The sequence below is a fragment of the Anopheles funestus genome, chromosome 3RL (assembly GCF_943734845.2).
Source record: "Anopheles funestus chromosome 3RL, idAnoFuneDA-416_04, whole genome shotgun sequence".
Classification (NCBI taxonomy): Eukaryota; Metazoa; Arthropoda; class Insecta; order Diptera; family Culicidae; genus Anopheles; species Anopheles funestus.
Window position 1 is genome coordinate 64,342,518 of NC_064599.1, and position 26,763 is coordinate 64,369,280.

Sequence of the window (26,763 nt, forward strand, 5' to 3'; positions counted from 1 at the left end):
TTTTCAACCATCTACGGAACACTACACTGCGTAATATTTTGGAGTATTTTTTTATTATAACAATTCGATAAATAATAATAAATTGCGATAAAAATAAGGATAAAAATTGCCGTTTTTTTGACTACGATGGGCTAAAGAGAGATAGAGCGGGAGAGGTTATGTGTACTTCTTACTCGTCGGTGTTTATTATCATCGAGATATAATAGTATCAAAGATAGTTAAATTTACTTTTGCAAACACCTGAATACGTGTTCCTCTATCATATATGCTTAGCCGACTGTGCTTTACCGGTATTGTAACGGCGCACAATAAAAGGCGTCCTGCTCCCAACAACTTCTTTCACGGGTTGCGCACAATTCCTTCACGCGGGACATTCACTGAAAGTCGCCTAAAGGTACCTACACCCAAAACGGACATTCCCATCCAAATAAAAGCTACATTTAACCTAATTTAAGTAAGTAGCAAGACAACAGTGAATAAACACATTTGTGAGTTTTAGGAGATATGCTCCTCGTCAACGCGTGACGACCATTCCGTTTTTGTTTCCTTCCTTCCACTGCCTTCCCATAGCACATAGTACATATTCCGTTTAAAATTTGTTCGATTACATTTGTTCGTGCTTAAATCATTCTTCTACTCTCATTAATCAAGTCCACCGCGTGCTAATACTATGTAGCCGCTAAATTCAACACGTTACACGTTACGGAAAGGAGAAAAAAAAGGTGAAACATTTAATACACTCCTATAAAACGACATAAGAAAAAAGAAGTCTCTACCTACGATATGCTTTTTTGGAAGAAAGAAAAAAAATGGTAATAAAACCCTAACAACACACAGCCACACAGCCACACACACACACGGTACAAAAAAGGAGTTGTGTAGTTGCGTGTGTGCGATCGTAATTTGCTGTCCGTGCGCAAAAAGGTTTTCCTCAACTCCTTAACCCCCGGGAAGGGTGGGGGATTACCTCAAAAGCATGAATAAATACGAACAGTTTATTCGATTGGTTTATCATTTACCATACTATAAGCACATTATAATGTATATGTATATAAATATGTACGCATATAGACAATTTTTTGTTCGTTCTGTGTTTTTTGTTGTTTTCTGTCCTGACTAACGCTTGGCTGAATCCGATCGATTACATACCGTTTTTTTTTTGGGGCGGAAGGAAAATCGAGTGTTTTGTCTCGAATTGAGTAAATTTGGTTTTGTTCGATTTAAAAGGTTAGATAAGTGTAGTATCGGAACAGCAAACAGGATAATTGGAAAATGGCGCTGCATAATGTGGTGTATATAAATATATGGTTAAAGTTTCCTTCTTTTTGTGTTTAATATGGCATAAGGATTACTACGGGGAAAAGGGATCCATTACTATTGCACGCACAAAAGCTGGTCCACAACTCCTCAAGCGAAAGACGAATCGTCCAACGTGCCTTCGCCATTTCCGTTGCTTAGTCTCGTTGTTGCAGGTGCTGTCGTGCTCGGTGGTGCTGTCGTTACCGGCTGATGACTGCCTTCGGAACCAGTAGCCATTGTTAGTGTGATTCTGTTGAGTAAGAATAGGCAAAAGACAAAAAAAAACCCATTAATTACATCTTTCAGGTTATTATATTGCATAAACGAATAACGATCAAGCCTATTAATAATTTATACATTCTGATGCAAGTAAATCATTAAAGGGCGAAAACTGTATTCACTGCCAAAAAGACACAAAAGGGGAAATAGCGCACTCAAAAATCCTGTGCTTCACAAGATATGTTATTGTTTTTCTCTCTCCTTTTTTCACTATTTTTGTTAATATTTGCTCTAACTGCAAACAAAACAAACGCACATATACAGCTTCCCGCTTAATTAGTCACTCGGCATACGGAAAAGGCAAACTCTCTAGTCACGATTTCACTGCTTTCTATTTCTTTCTTCATTTCGGTACCTTTACGGATGTTGCCACCAGTAATAGAACGATCTCTGTCGTTGTTGTTTATTACGATCGCTACTGTTGCTGCTGATTATGCTCGTGTTCGACGGTTCCTTCCTCATGGCCGTAACATTTGTGCGTACGTACGTAGCGTTTACGACAGCTTTACAACGAGCTGTCGCCGTCGCCGGTTTACTTTTGAAACGATGATGATCGATGCTTAGTGCTCTGCGATATTCAGTCAACATGCTGGTATACGAAGGTGCTGGCGAGGAAGCCACGGAAACTGGTGCACGCTGTGGTTGCGGTCTTCGGTAAAAGCTAGCTCTATATTTGTAGTGTGATGTTTTGGTTTTTTGGGGGTGGAGTTCATTCAAACAAGTAATTTATGAAGGTCGAAAGGAACGAAAAGAAATAAAAGGAAAGGATTCATTTGTGATCTTTAAAAGTAATATGCGAAACCATCAGCAAAACTGAAAATTAGTGACTGATATTTGTTTTAACAGTAGAACGACCTACCAACTATTTTGATTCACTTTCATTATTTCAAAAATAATAAAAATAAGGTGGAATTTCAAGTATTCACCATTAAACAGAACCAATTTTTTTCCTGTTCTTGGCCGTTCTAGTGTTAAAAGGCGCACACATGTACGATGCAATGAATATTAAATGGCGAATAAACAGAAAGCAAAACACGTACGTTTCGTTTATCGAACGCATCAACATGAAAGGGGAGAAAAAAAGGTGGAAAAGAACAAAAGCGAAACACGGAAATAGGCTGCTGGATAGCGACAAGCATTGCATCCTGTGATCGGACGATCCGGTACAGAAAGGATTTCCCACAACACAACAGAGTACGCCAGCTCTATGGGGCGTATTTTCTTGCTGTGGTAGTTCGGTTTACACGTTTTGCCAACCCGCCAAACAGGATTCAGGATTGCATTCAGGCAGATGCAGCAAGCAGAGCAAAAGGGCAGGGAAAAGTATCAGCATTGCGCAGCAGCAATCGTACAAATTTGCTTACATTTTGCCGTGTTGTCATTGAAGCGAAGATGGTAGTGCCTTTCTTTTCTAATTACGTCCAAATTGGTCCCTTTGGATGTGGAAATAGTATTCAGAGTTTTGTTTCGCAGTAACACAAAAAAATGCGTCGATACGTCTACTAAAATGCACTATTGAGTTTCTGCTCTACATTCCTTAGGCAGTCATATTACGCTCAGCTTGTTTGAGCTGGGTTCTTATAACAGTGGTTCAGTGCTGGCCGACCCGGTAGAGGCCGATGTCGTTATGATGCCAGCAGATAGCGTACTTCCACCACTATTGACAAGCTTATCCATCGAGCGTGAGCGACTACATTCGATCGCTTTCTTGAACTCGTGTATTTGGTTCTTCAGGTTCTTCAGATCCACCAGATCGATTTCCGAGCTCGTGTCGTGCGACTCATCGCGTATGATCTGATTTAGCGAGTGTATCTTCTCCTTGATCGATTTCAGCGTGTCGATATCGAAGGGAAATTCACACTGCTCGCCTTTAACTTCTGCGGGTGGTGCGGACTCTTTTGTTGCCGTAGCTGTTTCTTCGCGTACCATGCTCGATTCACTCATTCTCCGACAAGCAGCTGCCACCGTCTCGACCTGCTCGGTGTCTGTGGTGTTTGGGCTTTGGTCCATATGATTAAGATGCCCGTTTTCCAGGGAAGTTAATAGATCTGGCGTTTGGCTTTGCGGTAAACTCGTTCCAGTACCGGTCTGATCGTCGGTAATGTAACTTTCGTCTTCTTCTTTTATAGTCGGTGGTAAGCGTTTTTTACGCCGTACACTTCCTATCAGGCTTGGACGAATCCTAGGATTATGATGTACACATGGATAGTACATGAAGGTTTTAAATGATTATTTCCTTTAATGAATGAAACGTTGATGATGTTTTCAGCAATTCAATGGGAACATACAATTTTAAGTACACACGTAAATTGCTAAAATATAAAACTAAGATCAACTAATCGTATGTACTGATAATATCAAGACAAGAAGATCAGCTCTGAGTCAATCTAAATGAGTAATCTGGACAATACCGTCAAGGTAGTCAACATGACACATATGTTTGTTTTAAATTGAATTTATGAATGATTTTTTTTTGTTGGTGAAACCTGAAACATTTGCACAATGGTGGCCTACCTTGGATTGTTGCTTTCCTTACGCCCATCCCGCGTACTGCTGGCCAGACTACCGATGCTTCCCCGGCTACTGCCTCCATTTGTTGTACCGAAATGATCTCCGCTGCCGACGCTCGGTGATTTGCGTGTTACAGTCGACTCGTGGAATGAATCCATCGACGACGAACTATCGCTCGTATCGCTAAAAGTATAAATCAAATGTATCCCTTTCTATATGGCCCTGGCCGTCTGATTCTTCCAGCGTACCTGTCCGATTGGTATGAGTCTCCCTCTTCTTCCATCGCCTGCTGCAGATCGGCTATTCGTTGTAGTGCGAGCCGCAGATCCGCTCTCGCCGATGCCGTCTCCGATTCGGCCGTTTCGATGCGTTTTTCGAGCTCCTTCCGCTTCAGCAGTCCCTCCTGATCGCGGTTCGCAAGCGTCGATAGCTCATCCCGCAGCTCGCGGATCGTCTTCTGCGCCTTTTTCAGTGCGTCCTGTGCCTGCGATTCACGGTTTCTCGCCTGCATCAGCTCGCCCTGCAACTTTTCCAACGAATCCTTGTGCCGGTTTAGCTGTATCTCGATGCGGGCGCGGGTCGCCTGCTCGAACTCGAGACGCGAATCCAGCTCTTTGGTGCGCAGCTCCAGCCGCTTGAACGCCATACTGTTCGACGGTTCGCCGATGGTTTCCACACTCTCAAGCCGGGTCGCCAGCTCGACGACCTGCTCCTTGAGCGACTTCTTCTCACCCTCCAGCTCCGATACCCGCAGCTCGTACTCCGCTATCAGCGACTGTTCGCTCGACAGCTGCTTCACCGTGGCACTGTACTTCTTCATCAGCTCCGCCATTTCCTCCTCGTTTTCATCGATCTGCGCCTGCAGCTCCGTCCGATCGCGCTGTGCCATCGTGGCCTTATCTTCCGCCTCGTTGCGCGCCCGTTGCGTTTCCTCGAGCAACATTTGTGCATCCTGCAGCTCGCCTTCTAGCACTTGCCGTGCCTTCAGTGCACCTACCCTCGCGGATTCCGCATCTTCCAGCTGGTTGCGCAACTGTCGAACAAGCGCTTTGCTTGCCGAGTCACCCTTCGCACGATCCAGCTGACTTTGGGCGTCTCGCAGCAGGGCACGATATTTGCGAGCATCACGCTTTAACCGTTGCACCATCGCTTCTTCGGCCGCCCGTTCGGCACGATCCTGATCCTCCAGACTGGCCAGCTTGCGTTCCAGCTCGTGCTTGTCACGAAGCAGCTGCGTGCGCTCCTCGTGCTCCTGCTCCAGCTGACATTCCAATGATTTTATCTTCTTGTACGAAGCGCCACGGATCTCTTCCATCTCATCATCCCGCTGCTGTGCTTCTTTGCGTGACTCCTTGCGGCTCGTTTCAAGCGACATTTCCAATCGAAGCTTCGCCTGCTCCAGCAACTGTATCTGGCCGGCCATCTCATCCAGCTCATCGTCCTGCTCCTTACAACGCCGATCAAGCTCCATCTTCTGACGCTTTAGCTGGGCAATCTCTTCCTCCGTACCACCACCGAACGCCATTTCGTCCAGTTCATGCTGAAGCGCTGCGTTCTTTTCATCCTTCAGTTCCAACTCAAGCCGGATGTCGGATACGGTTTGTTCTAGTTTACATTTCTCCGCCATCAGTACATCTTTCTCGCGGGTGAGCCGTTCTTTCGCTTGCTTCTCCTGTCGTGCGCTATCCTGTAACGTTTGACACTCAGCATCGAATTTACGTTGTCGCTTCTCCAGCAAGTTGTTCCGACTGTTCTGTTCCTCGTACAGCATGCGCAGATCATTCATTTCATTCGTCATTTTCTGTGCCTTTCGTTTCCATTGCGCAACCACCTGACGTTGCTCTTCGACTTCCTCGTACGCATCGGATAGTTTCTTTTCAAGCTGCTTCTTCAAACCGACGAGTTGTTCAAGATCGTGCTCGTGTTGCGTCTGTAAACGTTTCTTCGTAAACTCCAGCTCACGGGCGACTCGTTCGTACCGTAAGCGGTAGCTTTTGGCCACTTCACCATCAGCACCACCGAGTGGTAGTCCGTCCCGATCCGTACCATCACCATCGTACTCGCCGATTGTGCTGCAGTCGTCAAAGTCGCAGTTTAGTTCCGACTTGGCACACAGCAGTTCCATCTCCATTTTTTCGGACGACTCCTGCAGATTGCGATACTTGGACTCATAGTCCTTTACTTCCTTCTCGAGGCGCAACCGTTCCGATGTTTCCGTAGCAAGCCGTTCCGTGATCAAATTGGACGACGAGTGCTCCTCCGTCAGCTCGGATGTAATGTCGCTCAGCTAAAAGAAATACGAAAATAGAAAAAAAGAAACTGTTAGTGAAGTGTTTCAAGGCAAAAAGACGAATATAAGAGGTATCTTCCATTCTACCACTCCGCTTCTGGCTGTCCGTAAGGATATAAAGCAAAGTAAATGAGACCCATGTTTGAATTTCTCCCATTTGTGTAGTGCACGCGACATTGCGAAACTACGGTTTACCTCTTCGCTCATATCCACCACCGTGCTGCAATCGTCATCTTCGTCATCATCCAAACCTCCTAAACTAGCAAGACTGCTTCGATCGTCACCAAGACGGCGACGACGCAACAACATCCTTTGATTGTTTTTCTTTTCGGCGCCTGTCGCCGGTAGTTCACAGTAGAACGACGAGCGCGAACTAGACCGCGAGACGCTCGAGCGGCCGGACAGCGAGCGTGGAGTCGATTGCTCCCTGAGCAGTTGCAGTCCGCGCGCGATAATGTTCGAAACGCTACGCGATCGCACCGTTCCGAGCCCGGTGACGTCACTGATCGTGCCGCGCACGCCGTAATCTCCCCGTCGGCCCAACGTACGGCCAATATTGCGCCAATCTTGCATAACGTGATCGGTACGGCGAAGGAAATCGTGAATCTTGCTGCTAAGATACTGTGAAGCCGAACGTGCTAGGGAACGATTACTGCCGAACCGGGGTAGCGGTGTGACAGCCGGCAGATCTACGGCGATTTCTTGAGGCAAGGTTGCCAAAGAGAACAGGAACTGTTCCAACATTGCACCGGAACGATCATCTTCGAGCGGACCACATGACATGGCGCGATCGATCGTCGATCGCTTCCGAATAGCCCAATGCTTTCGTTCGCTCAACTGACGATCCTTACTGACGCTGGAGGATGTGGTCGTTTCTTCGCCATTTTCTGTCACTTCTTTCGTCTCAGTTTTTGCCACTTCTTTAGGTTTATCCTTATCTTTCTCTTCCTTGGTGATCTTGCTAATCGTCTTCTTTTTCTCCTTCTCAACGGGGCGATCTTTAGCCGGCATTTTGGAAATTTCCACAATTCCCTTCACCACAGCCGTATCGGCCATTTCGTGTGTAATTGTTGTCTCTACCGCACCCATCATTGCCGAAGAGCTCTCGGTAGTATCTTCTTTTTTAGCCAACTCCTTGCTCTGTACATCATCAGTCGCTTCAGTTACTTTTGGTTTCTTTTTGATAATTTTCTTTATTACTTTGCGCACCTTCACTACAGGACGGCTTGTTGGCGTTGGAGTAGAAGACGTCAATACGGCAGTGGTTGCATCACCATCCTTGACCTCCATCGTCTTGTCGGGTTCCACTTTTGCCGACAGACTCTTGGACGAAGCTGACCGCAATGGGGTTTTCTCGCGTTTCACCTCCGTACCGAGTACCCGCCGGTCGGAGGGTGACTTTTCTTTCGGCATACCATCATCGATCGTGATACTACGCATCGGGGAAGCCCTTGTTGATGTTTTGATCGTTCGATCATTCTTCTCCGTCCGATCGGGTGTTACTGATCGGCTCGGTTTCAGCGATAACCGTACACCCATAGCGCCAGTTTTCTCCGTACCTGCAGTTTTTCCTCCCGGTGACTTGGTTTTAGCAAGTCCTTTGCCATTTTCATTCGTACCATCCGTTAGTAGGTATGCGGATCGTTTTTTCTCCTTCGGTTCTTCCGTACCACCATTGGTGCAGAGAAGTTTTTCACCATTTTCCTCCACAACTGTAGATGCTGTCGAGGAAGATGTCGTCAATCGGTGCCCACTGGTGGAACGTTTTAATTCCAACGTTTTAGACGAAACTTTGCCCATCGTCGTGGTGGTAACCGTTGTGGGTTCTTTCTTTTCATCTTTTGGCGATATTTTTACTTTGATTTCGCTTTTCATACTTTCCTTACGGGTGATCGCCATCACGCCAGATCCAGTTGTCGGTGTGCCATTAATGGTCGTCGGTGGTGGCAATGGCGGTGTGCCGTTTACTGTCAGTTGCTTCCGAACCACCGACGACGATGGGGATTTTTCTACGCTTTTTATGTCACCATTAGACGCAGTTGGAGATTGGACATGCTTTTCGGTGCTGTTTTCCTTCGAGGAGCTAGATTTAAGTCGTCCATTTTCTTGAATTTCTCCGTTTTGCACGCAACCACCATTCGACATGGATTGTTTATCCTTTACACTGCCGCTATCGATCGCAATGGAATGGGAGTGTTTTTCAGATTCCTTCTTTTCGCTTGCAACTGTCGTACCATTCACGTTCGCTGCTGCCGTCATCAGCTGCTTCGGTGGAACCATTTCGTTGTTGTTTTCATCAACAATCGCTTCCTTCGGACGCGTAACATTTTCGCTTGTCGCCGAAGAAGCATTTCTGTTGGCCGAACCGCTAACGACACTGGGAAGAAAATGTTTCCACGACAGCTTTCCACCCACGGGCGGTGGTTTGGTGGCCACCGGTTTTGCTAGTGGCGCTTCGCCCGAGGTCGTTGATAATGACAGTGCGGATGGTTCTTTTTTCAGTTTCTTTGCGCTGATGCTGCTAGTACTGGTGCTACCGACGATGCCAGTGCCAAAACCGTTGTTTTGCAACGGCTGATCGACGCCACTGCTTCGGTCCTGTCCCTGCGCCACATCCGCCTGTGGTGTTCCGTTCGATTGTGGGACAGTAGAAGTATTTCCCGATCCCGGTACAGCTGGTGGTGCGATACGCGACGATGAAGGTGATTGCACCACCGCGGACGGCGCCGAGATGATCGGACGCATTTCGATAGGATTATCTGCCAAGCACAGCCCCACACACACACACGCTGCTTTCACTGCTAGTGATTGCGTTTTTATTTGCCTTTTTTCTATATTTTTGTGTAGTAAACTTCTTTTCCCTCTCTCTTTCTCTTCCAAAGCCCTATTTTGATCGCGACGTTTTATGGGCGTTTTTTATTGCCACACCGTTGTTACTGTAATCGGGACGATCAGCAACAAATTTCTTCATTTCTTTAAACGAAAACAACAATTTGCTTTCGTTTCTCGTCGCCTTTAACGATCGATAAAACTTCGCGATCATACAACAGTTCGCGCGCACGGTACTTTCTTCTGTAAATCAATAGCAAAACCCCAAAACAATTCACGACAATTTTTTAAACCAATTCACAATTCCCTGTCGTTTCGATTCTGTTCCGTTCCCGATTATTCGCTTCTTCCGTTTTTTTAGTGCGCTTTTTTGTTTATTTTCGAATTTAAAAAGCCAATGCACTTTCTTCTCGATTTTTTTTTATTAGAGCGAATCACTTCAAATTTTTCGTATTAATTTCGACACAAATATTTCGACAGGGATTTCAATCTCCCACCGGATACGTGGGAGTGCACTCCCGCTTTTTGATTCCTCCTCGCTTCTTCTTCTAGCACAGCACCACACCGTCCGTCGAAGTCGATCTTCAGGCCGCGGAGAACTTCTTCGTTGATCGATTGCGATTGCCGATCGTGGATTAAATTTGACTTTTAATGCGTGCCACTTCTACACCGCCGCGCTTCTTGCTTAATCCGTTCCCTTGCTATTGTATATTGAGCAATTTGGTACCGCGGTTCGGTCGTTCTCGCGCTTCCACGTTCGATCGGTCGCGCGGATGGTCGCGGTGCGAGCAAATAATAATGATCGCCGATTGGTTTCGTCGTTGTGTTCCCTGGTGGTTGCATCCGAACGCAAACGCAACCAACACTGAACTGAAACGGGCGCGTGTCCGGGAACGAGCTGACCGAGCCGCTAACGGCGAAGGGTTCGTCTTTGCGTTGGCGCAGTATTTGTTCGCATCCGTAGGCCCTACTTTTCTGTACGATGCGCACAGTTGCCGCACTTCTATTTAAACACCATGGATCCGAGGTCGGTACAAAGGTGGTCATAATTTAAAGTACGATTGCAATTAGCAATTGTACACATTAACTAGAAATATGGATATGTTTCAACCATGATAATTTCAAGTGAAGTGACTGATCCTCAATAGTGAAGAAAATGGGCAATAGTGAAGAAATACTGCAAGATAAATTGAAACTTTGTAGCCAGATAGTTGAAGACTTCAAAGTCCTGAGAATTGTGCTTGAAGAAACAAAGATACCATTTGATAGAATTTCTACTACGCATGACTGAGAACTTCAACGACCTTTTTCCCCACAAGAACTTGTACTTGGTGTCGTTCGTTGATCACTCTAATACGCATATATAGTTTCAGAAGCCTGTTTGGGTAGTTTATACCCCGCTCAAACTCTCTCCCTTCCTTAGATTTTTAAAATAAATAAAGGATAAAGGTCCTTTGTGACCGAAATGAACTAGGAATTTAAACTGCTTAGCTCTATTAGAACTACTTAATGTTTACACTTTCAGAACTCCCCAACTACATTCACTACTTTGGGATATCCCGTCATCACTCACTAACTTCATTTTTTTAACATTCATTCTTAACAAATTCTTAATATGATGCTGATAATACTCCTTGGGCTAATGATATTCAGAAGAGCATTCAGAAAAATGAACAGCTTTCACATCCTTTTACATTCACGCATTGCCAAGTTCTTGCTCAGTAAGATGAATTCTCGAGCGTCCTTTCGTAATAGCCAATGCCCCGATAATCTCAGAGCTTCGCTGCTTTCTATCTAGCCATGTCCTCTGGATCGCAATATTTATTGTTTCGTTCACCAAACATATCTTTTTGCCAAAACTTGCCAACACATTCACTCACTGTTCTCCTTAGACCGACGCACTAGGTCGCCTTTCTGGTCGCGTCAACCAGAGAAGAGCATCATTCAACCTGCACCCAACCTCCCACATACATGGACGCATCTACACACACACACATACATACACACACGGCATGTCCGCCAGATTCATCGGTGACAAAATATACCAATCCCTCTTGTTCGTCCGACACATCTGTTCCTTCACCACCACCAGTACCTGTGCCCTCGGTACTCGGCCCCCTATTCGAACCCTAGGAAGACAAATCAGTCAAGTGAACCAACGACAAATGTAACATCGGTATTATGGCATACGTCTCGTCGCGCCATCCGATGGTTCAAGCTGGTGGTGTGGCCGGGGCTGTCGGAGTGTATCTTATTTTTAGAACCCGCGAGAGTCCGCAAGTGTTGTGATCGACGTTTCGTACAGTGTCGGCCAGCGGTGTGTCACTGATGCGTCAGTGAAAAAGGGTAATAATTTTAAGCAATTAGATCGATCGTTTGGTAATAAATATCAATCTAAATCAAATGTATTTAACTAACGTTATTACATTTTTTTCTTCATAGTAAAACTTATACGAAATAACATTCAAACAAAGTACATACAAGTGTGCACGGTTCTCGCCGGTTCATACACATTGAGCTGCAACAACAGTGATTCCACACCAAAATTAAATAATCGTAGCTTCGTTCCTTCGGGAATAGCTTGTTTCACCACACAATAAGCCGGCACCGATTGGTGAATGAGAGTGTGCGAACATGAGTGTGTTCCTTCCTTCATCATCTTCAGCAGCCTGGTGAACGACATCGCGTAATTATCGAAACCAATCGACGGAGACGTTGTACGTGATGAAGCTACTAAAAACAAAAAAACGGATTAAATAGAATCCCCTCCGCCAGACACTGATGTTGAAGAATGATGGGGCAGATACCGTGCCCGGCAGCATCTGTGTGCCGCTAGTCAGCTGTTTGTCTTGTGCCAGCAAGTGGCACGACATGAACGACACCCGAGAGGCGCATCATCGTCGTGCATGCGGCTCTTCTTGCGTGCTATTCCTGCATGGTTGAAATTGGATCGTGCATGGGACGAAGATTCGCATTTGAACCTTCCTGTAGGGTCACATCACTCCACAGGATGGGGACGTATCGAGAGCGAACTCACACACTTCCTTCACATTGGCTGAAGGAAGAAACAAAAAATCGGCAAGATACGGCGAAAAAGGTTGGGAAGCGTGCGAGACATGAAATCAACAACCAACAAACACACCACCACCGACAAAAACAACAAACAGGAACATCATTTTATACGTATCCTATCCCGTAATGTTCCACCATGGCATGAGACGACGACCTGGCAGGCAAGTGAAGCGAACACAAATCTTGGCTCGGTTGCGCTATTGCCCAGATACGCTCAACAACGAACGAAAGAAGAAGAAAAACTTCACTCGGCAGCGAAAATTCGGTCACCCGTGTTTAAATTAACGCGGAACCAACGCTGCCGTCGTGCTTGCGAGATACACTGCAAGACCACACTGGGTCACTAATGAGCTGCTGATGGGTTCCCGCAAAGCAACGGGTTTGAAAGTGGCTTTTAGCCGCCGCACCATACATTGTTTTGCTTGACTGACATGGAGGAAACAGTTGTTGTGCTGGTATTGCTCTCTAAATGGGAATCAAGTAACCGAAACAGTGGTGATTTACTTTGTGATCCAGTTCTGCAATCAAAGTAAGGATAGTGATTGAGCACTTTAGATTGTAAGTGATTAAAATTAATTTAAACAGTGTCGATACGATTTATCAATGAACGTACAGGTCTTTACGGGAGGATACGTTCGAGATATACAGTAAGCATGTTCGAAAGCATCGATTGTAATTATATTTTCTTGAAGCCTAATGCTTCAGGAATATCTGATCAAAGATACAGTCCAAAGAGTAAAGCCGTCCCTTAACAAAAACCCAGAATTACGCAAAACTCTATGAACCTATTAACTCTCAATTTACACCCTGTGTTCTTGGCAATATTTAGTAGTATTTATATAGAAGCTCTTTCCTTTAAATTAATTTCTTTTTGTCTCTGACAAATTTATCATGAAAAATCGTGTTGACAACTTTAATCGTTAACCATTTTGTTTTTAACTGAAGATTCCAACATCCGATCGTTGAGGCCGGACTATTGTGTAGTATCTTCTCTCGTAACATTTTGAAATATTTAGATTCCAATTACATTCGACGAATCGCCAGACGGTAAGGTAAACTTGGATTTTTACAGCCTCCAAAAACTTTGTTGTATTTTGAACATTTTTTAACTTATTCTTCAATGTGTAAACTTTAACATGGAAAAACTCATTTTCCAGATAAATGAGATCATTTTCCGCTTAAAAAATCTTAAAAATCTTTATATCTTTCCTTAAGTTTGATAACCTTATTGGAAAGAATTTTTTTTTAATAAAAAACTCAATAAAGCGTAAAACACTGGGTATACTACTTTCTTTAGCATAACAATACGATCCAACATGCCAACCACCCCGAGTCTCATGAAAGCGAAATCCGTTTGTGTGCGGAGTAGAAATTCGCCACCGTGTCTCGTTTGAATCGCGTCTCTTAAAGATTTGCTACCACGGCAACAATTTATGGTCATATGTAAATCTAGCGCTTGGAGATGTGCAAAAGCAACTCTTCCACTCCCTTCGCACCCTCATTTCCCTTTTCCCCCACACCCACACACACACACACACACATAGCTTCAACGTTTCTTGGCTTCCAAATAACGAACGAGCGGGCGCACGCTGGAAGGCGTATAAATATACGTCCGTTTGTTATGGTTGGCGACTTTCCAAACACCAATCGAAATCGAAATCCAAAACCAATTGTCCATCATTACACCATCGGCGTGAACGTTCCGGGCGAGATTGCAAACCGAAGATGATGTATTTTCGATAAACCGTGCCCTTCTTCGCTTCTTGCCGATGGTACGCTTACATGTAAATGGAAAGAAAAACATTTAGAACAGACACAATCGGACATGTGTAGTTTTGCATTCCCTCTCCCAATTTACATACGAACCAAACAAATGCTATGTGGACATGGTAAAACTTTCTCCTCCTACAGCAATCAGGTGGGTTTCATGAAACTAGCATCTACCTTGTTTTTCCACCCCCAAAGCCGCCAGACGAATTTTCACTAACAATGCACGCTCTGTGTAGTGTTTTTTTTTCTTTTGCACTAGATATTCACGAAATATTCACAACGCACCTGTTGGTTTAGGGACCAGGTACACAATCCACACGGTGTCCATGACAATCAACAACAACTCAGGCGCGTTACACTTACATTACAACGCCCTCTTGTACGATGGTATAAATTTTCCTCCCACATTTTCCCACTGCATGGACGGTCGGGGTCGGGGTCTCCCTACCTACACTCTCTTCCCAACGTGTTGCTACTACGCATTGCAAGTGTTTGCATCGGAATGACACACATGTCAAGCGTGTTGCAGCTGATGAGCGGACTATGACTTCACTGCCGACTTCCATTCATTGCAACCATTCTGGCGGGGGTGCGCGTTCCGTAGCAAGGTCGAAGGTTAATGTAGGTGGTACCCGAGGGTGAAGTTAGTTAACTTCCCGCCAGCCAGCCAGCCAGTCGCGGTTCGGTACGGATGGGTGTTGGGAAAGAAGGTCATTTGCCTTATGCTAACACTTACCCGTGCCTCCAGCTTGTGGTTGGTCGCCTTCAGCTCGTTACGCTCCGCTTCGATCTTCTCCAGCTTTGCCCGAACCTGCTGCAGTTCGACCGTCGCCACCTTCAGCTGTTCCTCCGTCCGGTGGACGGCGAGCAGTGGTGTCACGCGCACAAGCAACCGCCACCAGGGCCAGTCGCGCACCTTCAGGAAGGCGCGCACATTGCGCTGGATGCATTTAACGGCGAGTTCCTGCAGACGGCGTCGGGCGAGCCGCCTCCGTGCCAGATACCCACGGCAATGGGCCTGCAGCTGTATGACCCGATCGGAGAGTAGATCGTCGCGTTTTGCTTCAAGCGCACCCAGCACACCGGAACGGAAGAACACCTAGAAAACGGAACAAACATAGAGACATTAGATGATAGCAGTAAGAGAGGAAAAAAATGGCCCGGAAATAGATAAAGATTTCAATGCACATTGCAAGTAGTGGGGAAGAACAAAAAAAGCACCTCCGAAGGCGTATGTTTTCTCTCTTTGGGCTGGTGACCTTATTAGTTAGGCTCATGCTGAGATTTTATTGGAAGGACGGAATAACAACAAAAAACTACGTTCACCTCCGCATGCATTTGCGAAGGCCCTGTCTGTACCACACATGGGATATAGCCGTCGATGGTTGGTCGGAGATAAGGAAATTGATACATTTTAAATGTCTTGCAAAGCGCCACAAAAATCATCAACCATCCCCCCCAACAAAAAAACATGTTTCATCATGTGGAGCATCATATTTGCTAACTGCCACAATAACACCTTGAAGTTTGGGGACTTATTGAAACCAAACCAACCGTAATGGCAAGTGGCGCATGAACGGTTTCGTCTCATCCGCAAAGCACGCGCGAAGTTTCATAAGTGTTACCGTTTACTGTGTAAACTGTCGAAATGTTTTTATCTTTCGAAAACAAAATCCTCCCCGCCCGCTCGCCAAACACCAATATCTACTCCTCATTTTTGCGCCGGAAAGAAACTCCTCAGTTTTGCGCCGTGTAATGTTGACGATTAACGTACGAAACAATTAATCTTTTCCCTTTCGTTGTAATGAGTATAATTCGATGCTAATTTTAGAGTCCCAATATAGACGAACAACGAACCAGAAGCTACCAGACTTTCCATTTCGTCTGCCCACTCTGCCCACTCTACGTCAACTGACCATCTCTCAGTTCCATCTCTACCAGCGTTCCGTTGCAATTTTCTCGGATTGTCTAACAGACACGAAATGAAGATCACCGACCCGATGATCGCGTACAATGCACAATTAAGCCGAACCCGTTCATTGCATCTCGGTTCCGGATCGACGAGATTGACGAGAGCTTTCGTCCAAAATAAATGACGGGAAATTGAGATTCAATAAAAAAAAACAAAATCGCGACCACAACCACAACTCCCCACACGAAATACGGGAGGCTTTCTCCTGAGTGAAGACGCTGAAGTTTAATGTTACCTTTTCGCCTTCATCGCCGGCATCACCATTGATCGTAATTGTCGGTTGCTCGATCTGGCCACCCTTGGAACTCTTCTTGCGCATCGGTGCACTGGCACCGATCGAACGATTCCAGCGTCCTCCTGCATACGGTGCACTGGAATGGATGGTTGGTGCCGGAACCGCGACCATGCCATCCACTCCTCCACCACCGTTAGACGACGAATTTTCAAATATTCCCAACAAACTTTCGTTCAGCTTTCCCGGTAGCACCGTGCTGCCGTTGCTCGCACTGCTCGGTGGTTTCTCCGGTTCGCCACCGAACAGTTCCAAATTTTCGTTTGACATACGTCCAGAATCTTCACTCCAGTCACTCTCGTGGTACGAGTCTTTGGTAGACGATGCCGTCGCCATCATTAGCGGCGTTGTGGTGGGTGTTGGTTGGGGTGCGGTAATCACCAGCGGTGGACAGGACCCGTCGGTGACCGTCAGTGAAATCGTTGGAGGCGTCAACGAGGGTCGACGAGCCGTTGTTATCAGTGTACCCGTCGATAGAGACTTCGCTTTGCTACTCTCATTACCGTTCACACCGATGAGGGAACTGAGTACTGCCTGTGGAACGGAGCTAACGGACGACAAAGGTTTTACTAGCGGTGGGCAAGCTTTATTTTGCTTCACCAGCGCAGGTGATTTGAGCGGTGCTGGAGCAATCGTTAGCGCTGGTGGTTTAGGCCAAGATTTTCCTCCTGATCCACTGTTGGCCAAACGTGGCGATCCTTTTACACTAACGTTCGTGTTACAGTGCCTTCCAGCCGTAGGTCCACCACTATCCGCTACCTTTGATAAACGTTTGCCATCGGTCAGCGCTACACGGTTACTGGTGGCCATCATGCTGTTACTACGACCGCTACCAGTTGCCCCAGTGCCAGCTGTCTTAGTTACACCCGCACCCGCTGTGGGGTGATGTTTCTTTTCACCTGCTCCACTGCTACGACCATCGGACACCGGATGACTTCCAACGCCTTTACCGAGGCCTCCTCCTACCGAAGTCACTGGGGCGTGATTGTTTTTAGGACCACCACCACCACCACCACCGGCACCGTTGGTGGCGTTCGTTGTCGTGTGTGTTTGGGTCATCACGTTTGACGTGATCAACGCTGCCGTCGACGGTAGTGTCGTTGCACCTGCACCCGGCTGCTGCTGCTGCTGTTGATAGTGCGTTGATACACGCGATACCGTGCGTATTCGGATCGGGTTAACCGTTAGTTCTTCCACTTTGCGCAGTATTTCCTGGCCCTTCTCCAGACATTTGCACAGCAACTGATCGCCTTTCAGTGACTGGTGCTGCTGCGAGCGCCTCACATTTCCACCATTGGCCGTGAGATTACGCTTGCTTTGGGTGCTCATCTCACCAGCACCATGTTTACTAATTTTTTGCTTATGTTTTCTCCTCCTCGCTTAGTGTGTAGAATGCGGTATTTCACTTGCAACAACAACAACAAAAAGGGCGTGCGTTTGTGTTTTTTTCTTCTATTTTACAGACAAATACTCAACGCAAAAACACACAACATCAGTACTGCTACAAGAGCACTAGCGAACTGATAAATATTATTCAGCAAATGAAAACTAACAGCAATGCGGCTTGTAATTATAGTGTCCTCGAGCAGTGAACACTATCGCAAACCGGCTACGATCTACACGCACGAGACCCGGTATCTCGACATATCGATCAAAACTGACACAATCGATCACATTCACCCAAGAGGCAACGTGCCCTCCACAACACAAGCACACTCCTTTTTTTTACGCACACGTGTACCGTCCCATATAGCGGGCGAGCTTTGAGGGTTTTTTGTTTGGTGCTGCCACCAGACCAGTACCTTCGCAAATTTCAATGAACTCACAACTGAAAGAAGAGAATCCGATTTATTCGACTGTGCGTTCCTTCCACCAACTAAAGCCTATTATTATTATTATGATCGCACATCCGCTACCTGCAGCATCATCGGCGCCACACAACGTTCACTTCGCCCCGATCATCATTCGTCATAAAACACATTAATTTCCCCCTCTACAACCGAAACTGAAACGATTTTCAAAAAACCGGCGATCAAGACTATTTGCAAGTAACAAACGTTAAATTGAAAACTGCCTCCGACACACAATGGAAATCTGTGCACACACTGAGAAGAACTCAAATAGGGTCGATCGTCGCAACGGTCGCATATACCCCCCCGAAAAGACAGGGCTTTTTAAAGAGGGGTAGGAATAGCAAGAAGAAAAAGAAGAAGCAGCAAAAACAATAAGAAACTATTAGCCTCGGATAGGTACACCAGAGTACTCCAGTGGCTCGGTGGGCTTTCCTCCAACGTAGTAGAGAAACATAACAATTTTCCCTATCCACGATCACTTCTTTCACCACCGAAAAGGGGTTGCTTCTTAAGATGAAGGGAGTGGGTGTGTGTGTGTGTATCTGCGCACATACAACGTATCCGTTGCAGTTTTCGTTGTCTTTTTTTCACCTCGCCATTGAAATAGAAAAGGTATAATGAAATACGCTTTCACGCTTTTCTCTTTCCTTCCACGCCAAACACACACACACACACACACACACAAACGGGCACCACAAACCAAAACAGTGCCACTCGGCAAGCCACTCTCACGCATCTACAGATGCAATGGAACTATAGCTGGGAAGGAAAAATTAGAGGCCGGTCGGTGAAAGCCACACCGTACCGTGCGGGTCTATTGTATGGGCCATTCTCTTCTTGGCAGTTAAAGGATATTCTTTACTCAAAATGCGTTTTTTTTTTTTGGTGAATTCCTTCTTCCTTATTCTAATACTGCACGGCACGTCGTTAACACCTGGCAAGCACACCCCCTTGAGCGCTTTGTGAGGGTTGTACAGCAATAATAACCAGCCGTTCGAAGCGATGACACTCTATATACGCACAGTCAGCAGCACTGGAAAGAACGCTTAACTGTGGAGTTCCGGCGCGCACTTGAAGTTGCAACGTTGCCACAAACCGACTGCAGGCACCGTTACGATCGTTTGCCTGTTTTTGTATTGCGCTTCTGATAAAGGGAAAACAACATTCGCAGGGTTCGTCGTTTCCTGCTTTCGAAACAAACGATTCAGCAACGATTCGAACTAAATCGATCACAACCTCGAAACCTCCCGGAAAGGAAGTCAGGAACTGTACGCGAGATGAACAGCATTAACGTGTCTGCACTGTTTCGATGTTTTTTATGCACTAAAGGCGTGGATTAGTTTATTGGATAATTGAAGAAAAGCTGTTTTTTTCTTCACCCTCTCTTTGAGCAGACACTTTTCTTTTGGTAATGTTTGCTGCTAACCAACAAAATCTTTCACAAATGATCAGACACTTGAAAACGAATCCACCGCCGACACGCGATCGTTAGCGAATGATGCAGGGCTTCGGTATGATCGCCGTCTTGTGTTGATGCTGGAAGCCCACTCCACGATTCATCTGGGCAATTGATCATCACAAGAGCTGTGCGCAAGAGCGAGCGCAAGCGACACAGCGGAGATGGCAAATGCTACACACTTCCGATTCTATATATGCTCGTGCTCGCTGGAATGCTTTTATGCTGTTGCCTTTTCTTTCTCTAGCTACGAATATGTTGCGGCACGCACACACAAACGCTATCCCAATATCGAGATGAGCTGCTATAGCACGTTAACCACGATCAAGAGGGTACGATTTACGATGAGTTCTCTCCTCTTGGCAACCTGTCCGTGCAACTTGCTGCGCTACCTGGCCGGAATGCTAATGGTGCTGTTTCAATCGCACAACTACCCAACCAAACCCGTGGCATGCGGCCACCTTCGTGTGCGTGTGTTCGTACGATCGCGTGCGTACGATCAAGTGAAAGCGCACAACATCAACAAGACGTACACGCGCGTACGAGTAAATGCGCCAGGTATAATGTGGGGCTTTAAGTGCTCGAAAAATCAGGTGTGTACTGATCGAACGGCGCTTTACCATCTGACAGTTAAAATAACAATTGTACGCTACGGATACGCACTTAAAAATACAATATTTCTTTAAATTTCGTTCTCATTGTTGTTGCTTACCTGGCTCGTTCCAATTCTGTACACGGACGAGTCGACTTCGCAGTTGTTCAGGATACTATCAACCATTGCCGCTTCCCCGTTCACATTCGTGCCGGTGCTGGTGGATGTGCCACCTTCCGCGAGCAACCCAAACCGAATCACAAACTCTCCCAAGGGCAGACTGATGGGGAACCCTAACCGATAAAGGCGCGCAAAGTCGAGCATCTGGGAACCGCGGAGCTGTGTGAAACGAAGTTCATATAAATAAAAGCAATCGATAGATAGCAATCGATCAATAGGTCCCGCCAAAGCCCGCTTATCATTTACCTGACTGCGGACCAATGGAATGTTGATTAAATCGTCCTCCCGTTGTCGGGTGCCGCTGATTTCGGTCGCTGATTGATGTTGCTGCTCCAGCGATACGCACCCGCCAGTGGCCATGGCCGTACCACCGTTGTGCTGTGGCAGATAGCAGTACACGAAGTGCATTCCCGTGCGTCGCAGCGTATCGATAAGACAATCCACCGTATACTTCACCTGCACGATCACACTGTTGCGCTTGGGAAATCCGGTTCCGGTGTACGTGCGCCGGATGCTGCTCATACGCCGAAGCGACTGTTGCTGCAACTGCTGCGATGAGCCACCGCCGCCGAACGCGAGCGAATCCATCGCTCCACCAAGCGTTCCCACAAACAGGCCGTTTATTTCCGGCTTCACACTGTCACGCAAACAGTTGAGCGCTCGCTGGGGCATGTAGTGTGCTTGGGCGGCCGCCTCCTTTAACCAGCTGGTGACCGAGTAGAGTACCGGGTTGGTACCAAGCAGATGTTGCAGCACCACGTCACACGCACCGGTCGGTACGCTGGCACGTAACAGTAACGTTTCACGACTCTCGCGATCACCGTACGATGCAAAGAGACGTTCGAGAAACCGTCCATCACGCTCGTCGCTTCCACTGCCACCAGCAACACCATCGTCGTCAAAATCATCCCCCCCGGTGCCATCGCTTTTCGACATTTGTGGATTTAGCAGTTGCTCTTCGTCCAACATCCACAGCAAACCTTTGCGAGGCTCATGGCTCTGGGGAACTTTATCGAGCAGGGCCACCATTGCAGCTGGACTGCTGTGTCCACCACCACCACCGCCACCAGTACCCGCATCCGTGGCCATTAATGCTAGTGAATCTTCCACCGTGACCATTTCCTGTGCATATCGTGCACGCGGCTGCACTAACATTGCATTGTGAAACAGTAACTGCAAACGCTCATGCAGATAGTTAAAACGCAAATCGGCCAACGTACTAGCGGTAGTACCTCCACCAACGCTGGCCGGATTCTGGAACCCGGGCACATCCACCAGCAATACCGAACCGATCGTTTGATGCGGCGTTACTGCAGCGATCGATTTATTGATAAGTCCCACAATCGTGTAGAACAGCTCGGTGTAAAGCGCTTCAATAAAGGCGGTCAAACACTCCACTACTGTAGCCGTGCTGAGCGTCATTTTCGTTGTACCGCCCGAACCATTCTCCGGGAAAACGTACGACAGTAAATCTTCCACCGGTATGCCGAGCAGCATGGCAGCTTTTTGTGCTGATCGTGGATTAACGAATTGTACCCGTCCCGCCACTATCACCGCACCCGACTGGGACAGATGGTGAATGGCAGCCAGCACGTACCAAATGCCTCGTACCGCCGCTTGATCGATGTTAAGCACACGGAACGCTTGGCAAAGCCGTTGGTAATCGATTGATTCCTGTTCCACGGTCGCATTATTTCCCGGCGATGATTCACCAGCCGCCGGTTCAAGCAGTAACTCTTTCCGTAACGCTCCACCATCAACGCCGGCAAGAAAACTCCACCGTGGTACACCTGATCGTCCACGATTAGTGCCACCGGCGGGGCGCATACGATCGATCGGCATTATCTGTACCGAACCCGACACGATCTGTCCACCGTGATCAAAGTCGAGTGCGAAAATTTGCGTAAATTTCGTTGCATTCCCGTTCAGTGCCGTTCGTTCATTGCCAAACGCGTCCATTATCGTACCGATGGCGCTCACCTTCTCGACGGTGAGTGCCCGCACGGATGGTTGCAGCTCCTGACGGCTGGCCAGCGTTAGATAGTAAAGGGCATGCTTGAAGCTGGTAGTTTTGCCCGCACCGGAACGACCGAGAAAGATAAGACTTTGATCACGCCGTGTCTCCAACATCGCCCGGTATGCCGTTTGTGCCTGAGCGAAGATGTGCGGTGGCATATCGTCTTCGGCTTTGCAGCCACGAAACATCGACGCCACCTTTTCCGAGTAGAGAGCGAGCGGTGCCATCGGATTAACGATCAGTAGCACCGGACCGGCACGCGTGTGGATGAGATTGTTTGCGAACCGTTGCCGTAGAACGTGCAGAACGGACGATTCGTTCAGGTGTGGCAACTGACAGACGTCCTCCACGAGATCGAGGGAGTTAGGGTTCGCTACCTCGAGGTCATCCTCGTCGATTAGCAACTCTTCACCGGTAGCCTCGAGCCGGATCCACACCTTTCCTGCCTGATGATGGGAAGGCATCGCTACCGTCGAAGGTGACAACTGTTGTTTGAAGGCCGCGGTAAAACCACCCCGATGGATCAACCATACCCGGCCACCGACGGTGCTCGGTTCGAGGTCGTTCCTTCCGCCCAGATCTGTTGCGCTGTTGCTAGCCGTTGTTTGAATCTTTTGAAAGCGACGACTGGCACTGCGCTTAAGCGTATTACAGTCGTCCACCGGTGCACTATTGGGAGTCACACTAACACAGCGTCGAGACAGTTCGATAAGCTCCGCAATGGGCTGCACCTGTACCAACACCGAATCACCACTGTTCCGTATCATCTCGATGATCGTTTCGCGGCTTAGCTCTTCAACTGGTTGACCGTTTACGCGCAGCAATCGATCACCCGGCAACAGCCCCGTTCGCACGGCACCGGTAGAACTCGGTTCAGCAAAAATGATTGCCCGCATCTGGGGAGGACCCGGTCGGGAAAGAGACATCCCACCGACCGTCGGACGATCAAGCACAAATGCCTTACGGAGGCTGAAACCAAAATCGTTCCGTGGACCTCTCTGCCGTTGAATGACGAGTTCCCGTGGTGCTGGTAAAGGTTGTAGATGTATTGGAGGTAACGCCAGCGTAACGCTCCCGTTCGCCGTTACGCGCTCATCGAACGGATGTACACGTCCGATTCGTCCTTCGTAACCCTGTGACTCACCGACCGGACTTAACGAAAACGGAGGTGTTGCGAAGGAAGAGTTGGTGGTCGTCGTCGTTGTGTCCGTAAGGCTGTCTGCACTCGGTGAAGGTGATGCAAGTAACTGCAGCATGGCAGCTGATGATGGGGACGATACCGTGCCCATGTCGATCATTCCTCCACTGCTACCGGTGAGAGACGATCGTGACCCTTTCAGAATGCCACGTTTCGGTGGCCTTGGCGGTATGGGCGGTAGGTTCGTTTTTGTACCACCGGGTGTGTGCGGTTGCGATCCATCCGATCCTGCACCGTACGAAGGTGAGGTGGGCTGTAGTGTCGTGGTAGTGCTGCTGAACGATACTCGCTCAACCATTTCACCGTTGCGGTCAATGTAGGTGGTGGTATTGGCAACGGCCAGCACTTCCTCCGTACCACGATCCAGTTCCCGATGGTCCACGTCAAGCTGGGCGAAAAACGACGCACTATAGTCGGCCGTAATGCCACTCGGTAACTTTTCCTTCTCTTTCCGCCGACCACGAATCTTGAGCGATCGACGAACCTAAAAAACAAAAAGATCCTGTTAATGTTCCTGTTGGTGATTGAAGAAACCAGAGAATATCGATATGTCTCCTACCTCATCTAAGCGTAACAGCTCCTCAGCACTCATACTACTGGAATGGCCACCGGATATACTGCCCACACCTAGCAGTAACTGTTTGCCCTCCTTCCGTAGCTTTTTCTCCTTCTTCCGGCGATCCTTATCATCGCGATCGTCCATTCCGGACAGGGCGCCAATAACGGATAGCCCACCGGAAGACACTGTACTACCTCCTCCGCTTCCGTTTCCCGTGCTGCTGTTGCCACTGCCGCCACCTCCTCCTCCACCCACTCCAGCAACGCCTTTCTTCATAAAGTTAAACATGCTTGGCTAGAACTATGTCCTTACTGTTGATAGTATTATTGCTTATTTCTTGCTGCTTATTGTTGTCGTTACCACCTTTACCCGGTCGGTGGTTTCTTTGCCTAAGAAAGGTAAGAGAAGCAAAAGGCAGATTATGCCACAGATTGTTATTTGATGTTCTCATCACCACACAAACACGCGCACACACATCGGTCGCTATCTGGTTGTTTTTTTTTCGAGTGGCTAAAGTATGCAGTGTCCCGTTATGATTTCGTCACCTTCGTCGCACCGTCATACTTATGTTCGGGAGCTATTTTTTGGACAGCAAACCTATGTTTGCCAAGCACACTCTTCACAAAGCCACTGTCTCACTCTTATCGCCTTATCATTTGGTACGGAATTGGAATCCCCCTGTAATGTTTGCTATGCGTATCCACTGTTTATCTGGTGCTCGCTACACACCTTACCGATATGGTGGTAGACACCGATTCAGCATTTGCGGTGTGTACCTATCGAGTTTGCCCAAGGAACCACCAACGTTTGTGGTGATTCGACGTCGCGCAATCGTTTCGATTGCAGGCGATTTGATCTTAGCAGTCGGCCAGCGCGAACCTCCTCAATATCGCTCGTGTGGGCTACTTTATGCGAAAGGAGTGTTATATTAATATGCATCGATTGTTGCTTTCTTTCGCTTTCTTGCTTTACATACACCAGTGTCTGGGCAGAGCTCTTCAGTTTCAGCCTGGAGGACGAACGGTCTTTAGTCAAGCAAGCAAGGGAAAACCAGCACAGCCGCGCACTCGTATCGTTCCCCGCACGCACTACGGAACCCCGAACCAACAAAACACAAACCTTCATGGGCGCGCCAGATTGACCGCGCGCACTGCGGCGGATACACTACTGCACACAAGGTATATCTCTTTACACGGGCGGGTGTGTAATTCCGGGATTTTCTCCATTTTCTACGCAAAAACAGGCTCGCGAAAACATTGAACGTTTACATTTGCGAACCATACCAGACCAGGGCAGGACAGCAATGCACCCAAACGTGGTTTTATGTACGGTTTGTGGTTTATTATAGCGCACGTCTGTCTGTCGCTCCGGGGAAAGCACGGGTGTGGGTGACGGAACGGAAAAGGGCTTCACACGCAGGGGCACAAAAGCAAACAAGGGATGATGGTAGCAATAACAACCCTCATATGTCCCACAGTCTCGAGTGTCTCGAGGGGACTACGCTAGTGGGATGTTTTTGATTAACAAAAGCTGAACGAACATTTCTTCTTTCTACATGCTTACAACAGTTTTACACTTTTCATAACTTTTGCCACCTTTAAAACTGCTGCAAATCTAAACGAAGGGCGTGTACGACGGGTGTGAGGAAATTAAGAACATCGTCTGGAGCACTTTCGGGATACAAGTACCATATAGCCACACACAAGGGGGGGAAAGGTAACCGTTTTGCAAACAGCAGCAGCAGAAGAGGCCAACACAAAACCAGATAGCGACTACGATTTTCCGGAGCGTTTCGGTACGTTTGGGGGTCAAACACCGTTTTGGGAATGTGTACCTATTTCTAAAAAACCCTTCCTAGCGGGGCGGGGGTCCGTCCAAGATGACGACGACAAACATCCAAACGGGAAACTGCTGCTGGCAAATAGCTGTGGAACTAGAGGGAAAAAAAAACCACACACACAACACAAACACACACACGCACACACCTAGAAAAAGTAGTCCACTCTCTGGCACGGTGGTGTCGCGTTTGCTGTTGTGTTGTGTTGTGTGCGGCTGTCTGTCTTCCAGTACGGTGAGGGCAGTGAGTAAAAAAAAAACCAAAAGAGACAACGGGCGACAGCAGTGCAGAGAGAGGACAGATGGCTTTTAAAGTGTTTTTTTCTCTCTCTCTCTCTTCGCTGGAGCGTGTTTATGGTGGTGGATACAGTGTTTGGATGTGAGCCTACCATGCCTACTGCATTTGTAGAGATTTTCTGCTTTTGGTGGACAATCGTTTGATTGCTTTGAATTGAAACGATTTGATTGCACGTGGTAGTTGACAATTTGTTTTTAATTACTAGTTGATCAGTTCTTTATCACTTTATGTATGTTGAACTTATATATTCTCGTGTCGAGAAGTTTGTTACCGAACTGCTTCGAAATATCCTCACCGATTTGTATGAAATTTTCGCTGAACGTTAAACATCCTACTTTCGTTTCCCTAGCTGGCCAATATTATTTGTTCTTTTCTGCTAAAACACCTAAAGCCAGTGCTAAATGAAAGCAAGTGCAGCGTGTGTTTAATGGAAAACCAGTGTGTTGGGAATGGCGACCCG

The 26,763-nt window shown here is 47.3% G+C and overlaps 1 protein-coding gene across 9 annotated transcripts; it reads right to left on the bottom strand.

Annotated features, from left to right (window-relative positions):
* Positions 1 to 31: 31 nt before the first annotated feature.
* On the bottom strand, positions 32 to 26,272 carry LOC125768494 (unconventional myosin-XVIIIa). 9 transcript variants are annotated; one of them, XM_049436234.1, is made up of 9 exons: positions 26,004 to 26,272; positions 24,170 to 24,558; positions 20,642 to 24,094; positions 20,336 to 20,554; positions 14,787 to 15,149; positions 4,338 to 6,376; positions 4,093 to 4,272; positions 2,943 to 3,760; positions 1,436 to 1,549 (listed from the first exon to the last, which is right to left on the bottom strand). In XM_049436234.1, exons 2-8 carry the CDS (start codon positions 24,455 to 24,457, stop codon positions 3,157 to 3,159), a joined length of 7,146 nt encoding a protein of 2,381 aa, XP_049292191.1. In that variant the 5' UTR covers positions 24,458 to 24,558; positions 26,004 to 26,272; the 3' UTR covers positions 1,436 to 1,549; positions 2,943 to 3,156. The 9 variants fall into 9 exon arrangements, with proteins under 9 accessions (XP_049292198.1, XP_049292191.1, XP_049292195.1 ...); XM_049436238.1 differs by having other exon boundaries at positions 26,155 to 26,267; XM_049436237.1 differs by lacking the exon at positions 26,004 to 26,272 and adding an exon at positions 25,710 to 25,957.
* Positions 26,273 to 26,763: the final 491 nt, after the last annotated feature.

Coding starts and splice junctions, on each gene's coding strand:
- LOC125768494 (XM_049436234.1), bottom strand. CDS start 24,457: ATGTTTAACTTTATGAAGAAAGGCGTTGCTGGAGTGGGTGGAGGAGGA. Junction 4,273..4,337: donor GACTCATACCAATCGGACAG/GTACGCTGGAAG, acceptor TTATACTTTTAG/CGATACGAGCGATAGTTCGT. Junction 3,761..4,092: donor AAGGAAAGCAACAATCCAAG/GTAGGCCACCAT, acceptor TCATAATCCTAG/GATTCGTCCAAGCCTGATAG.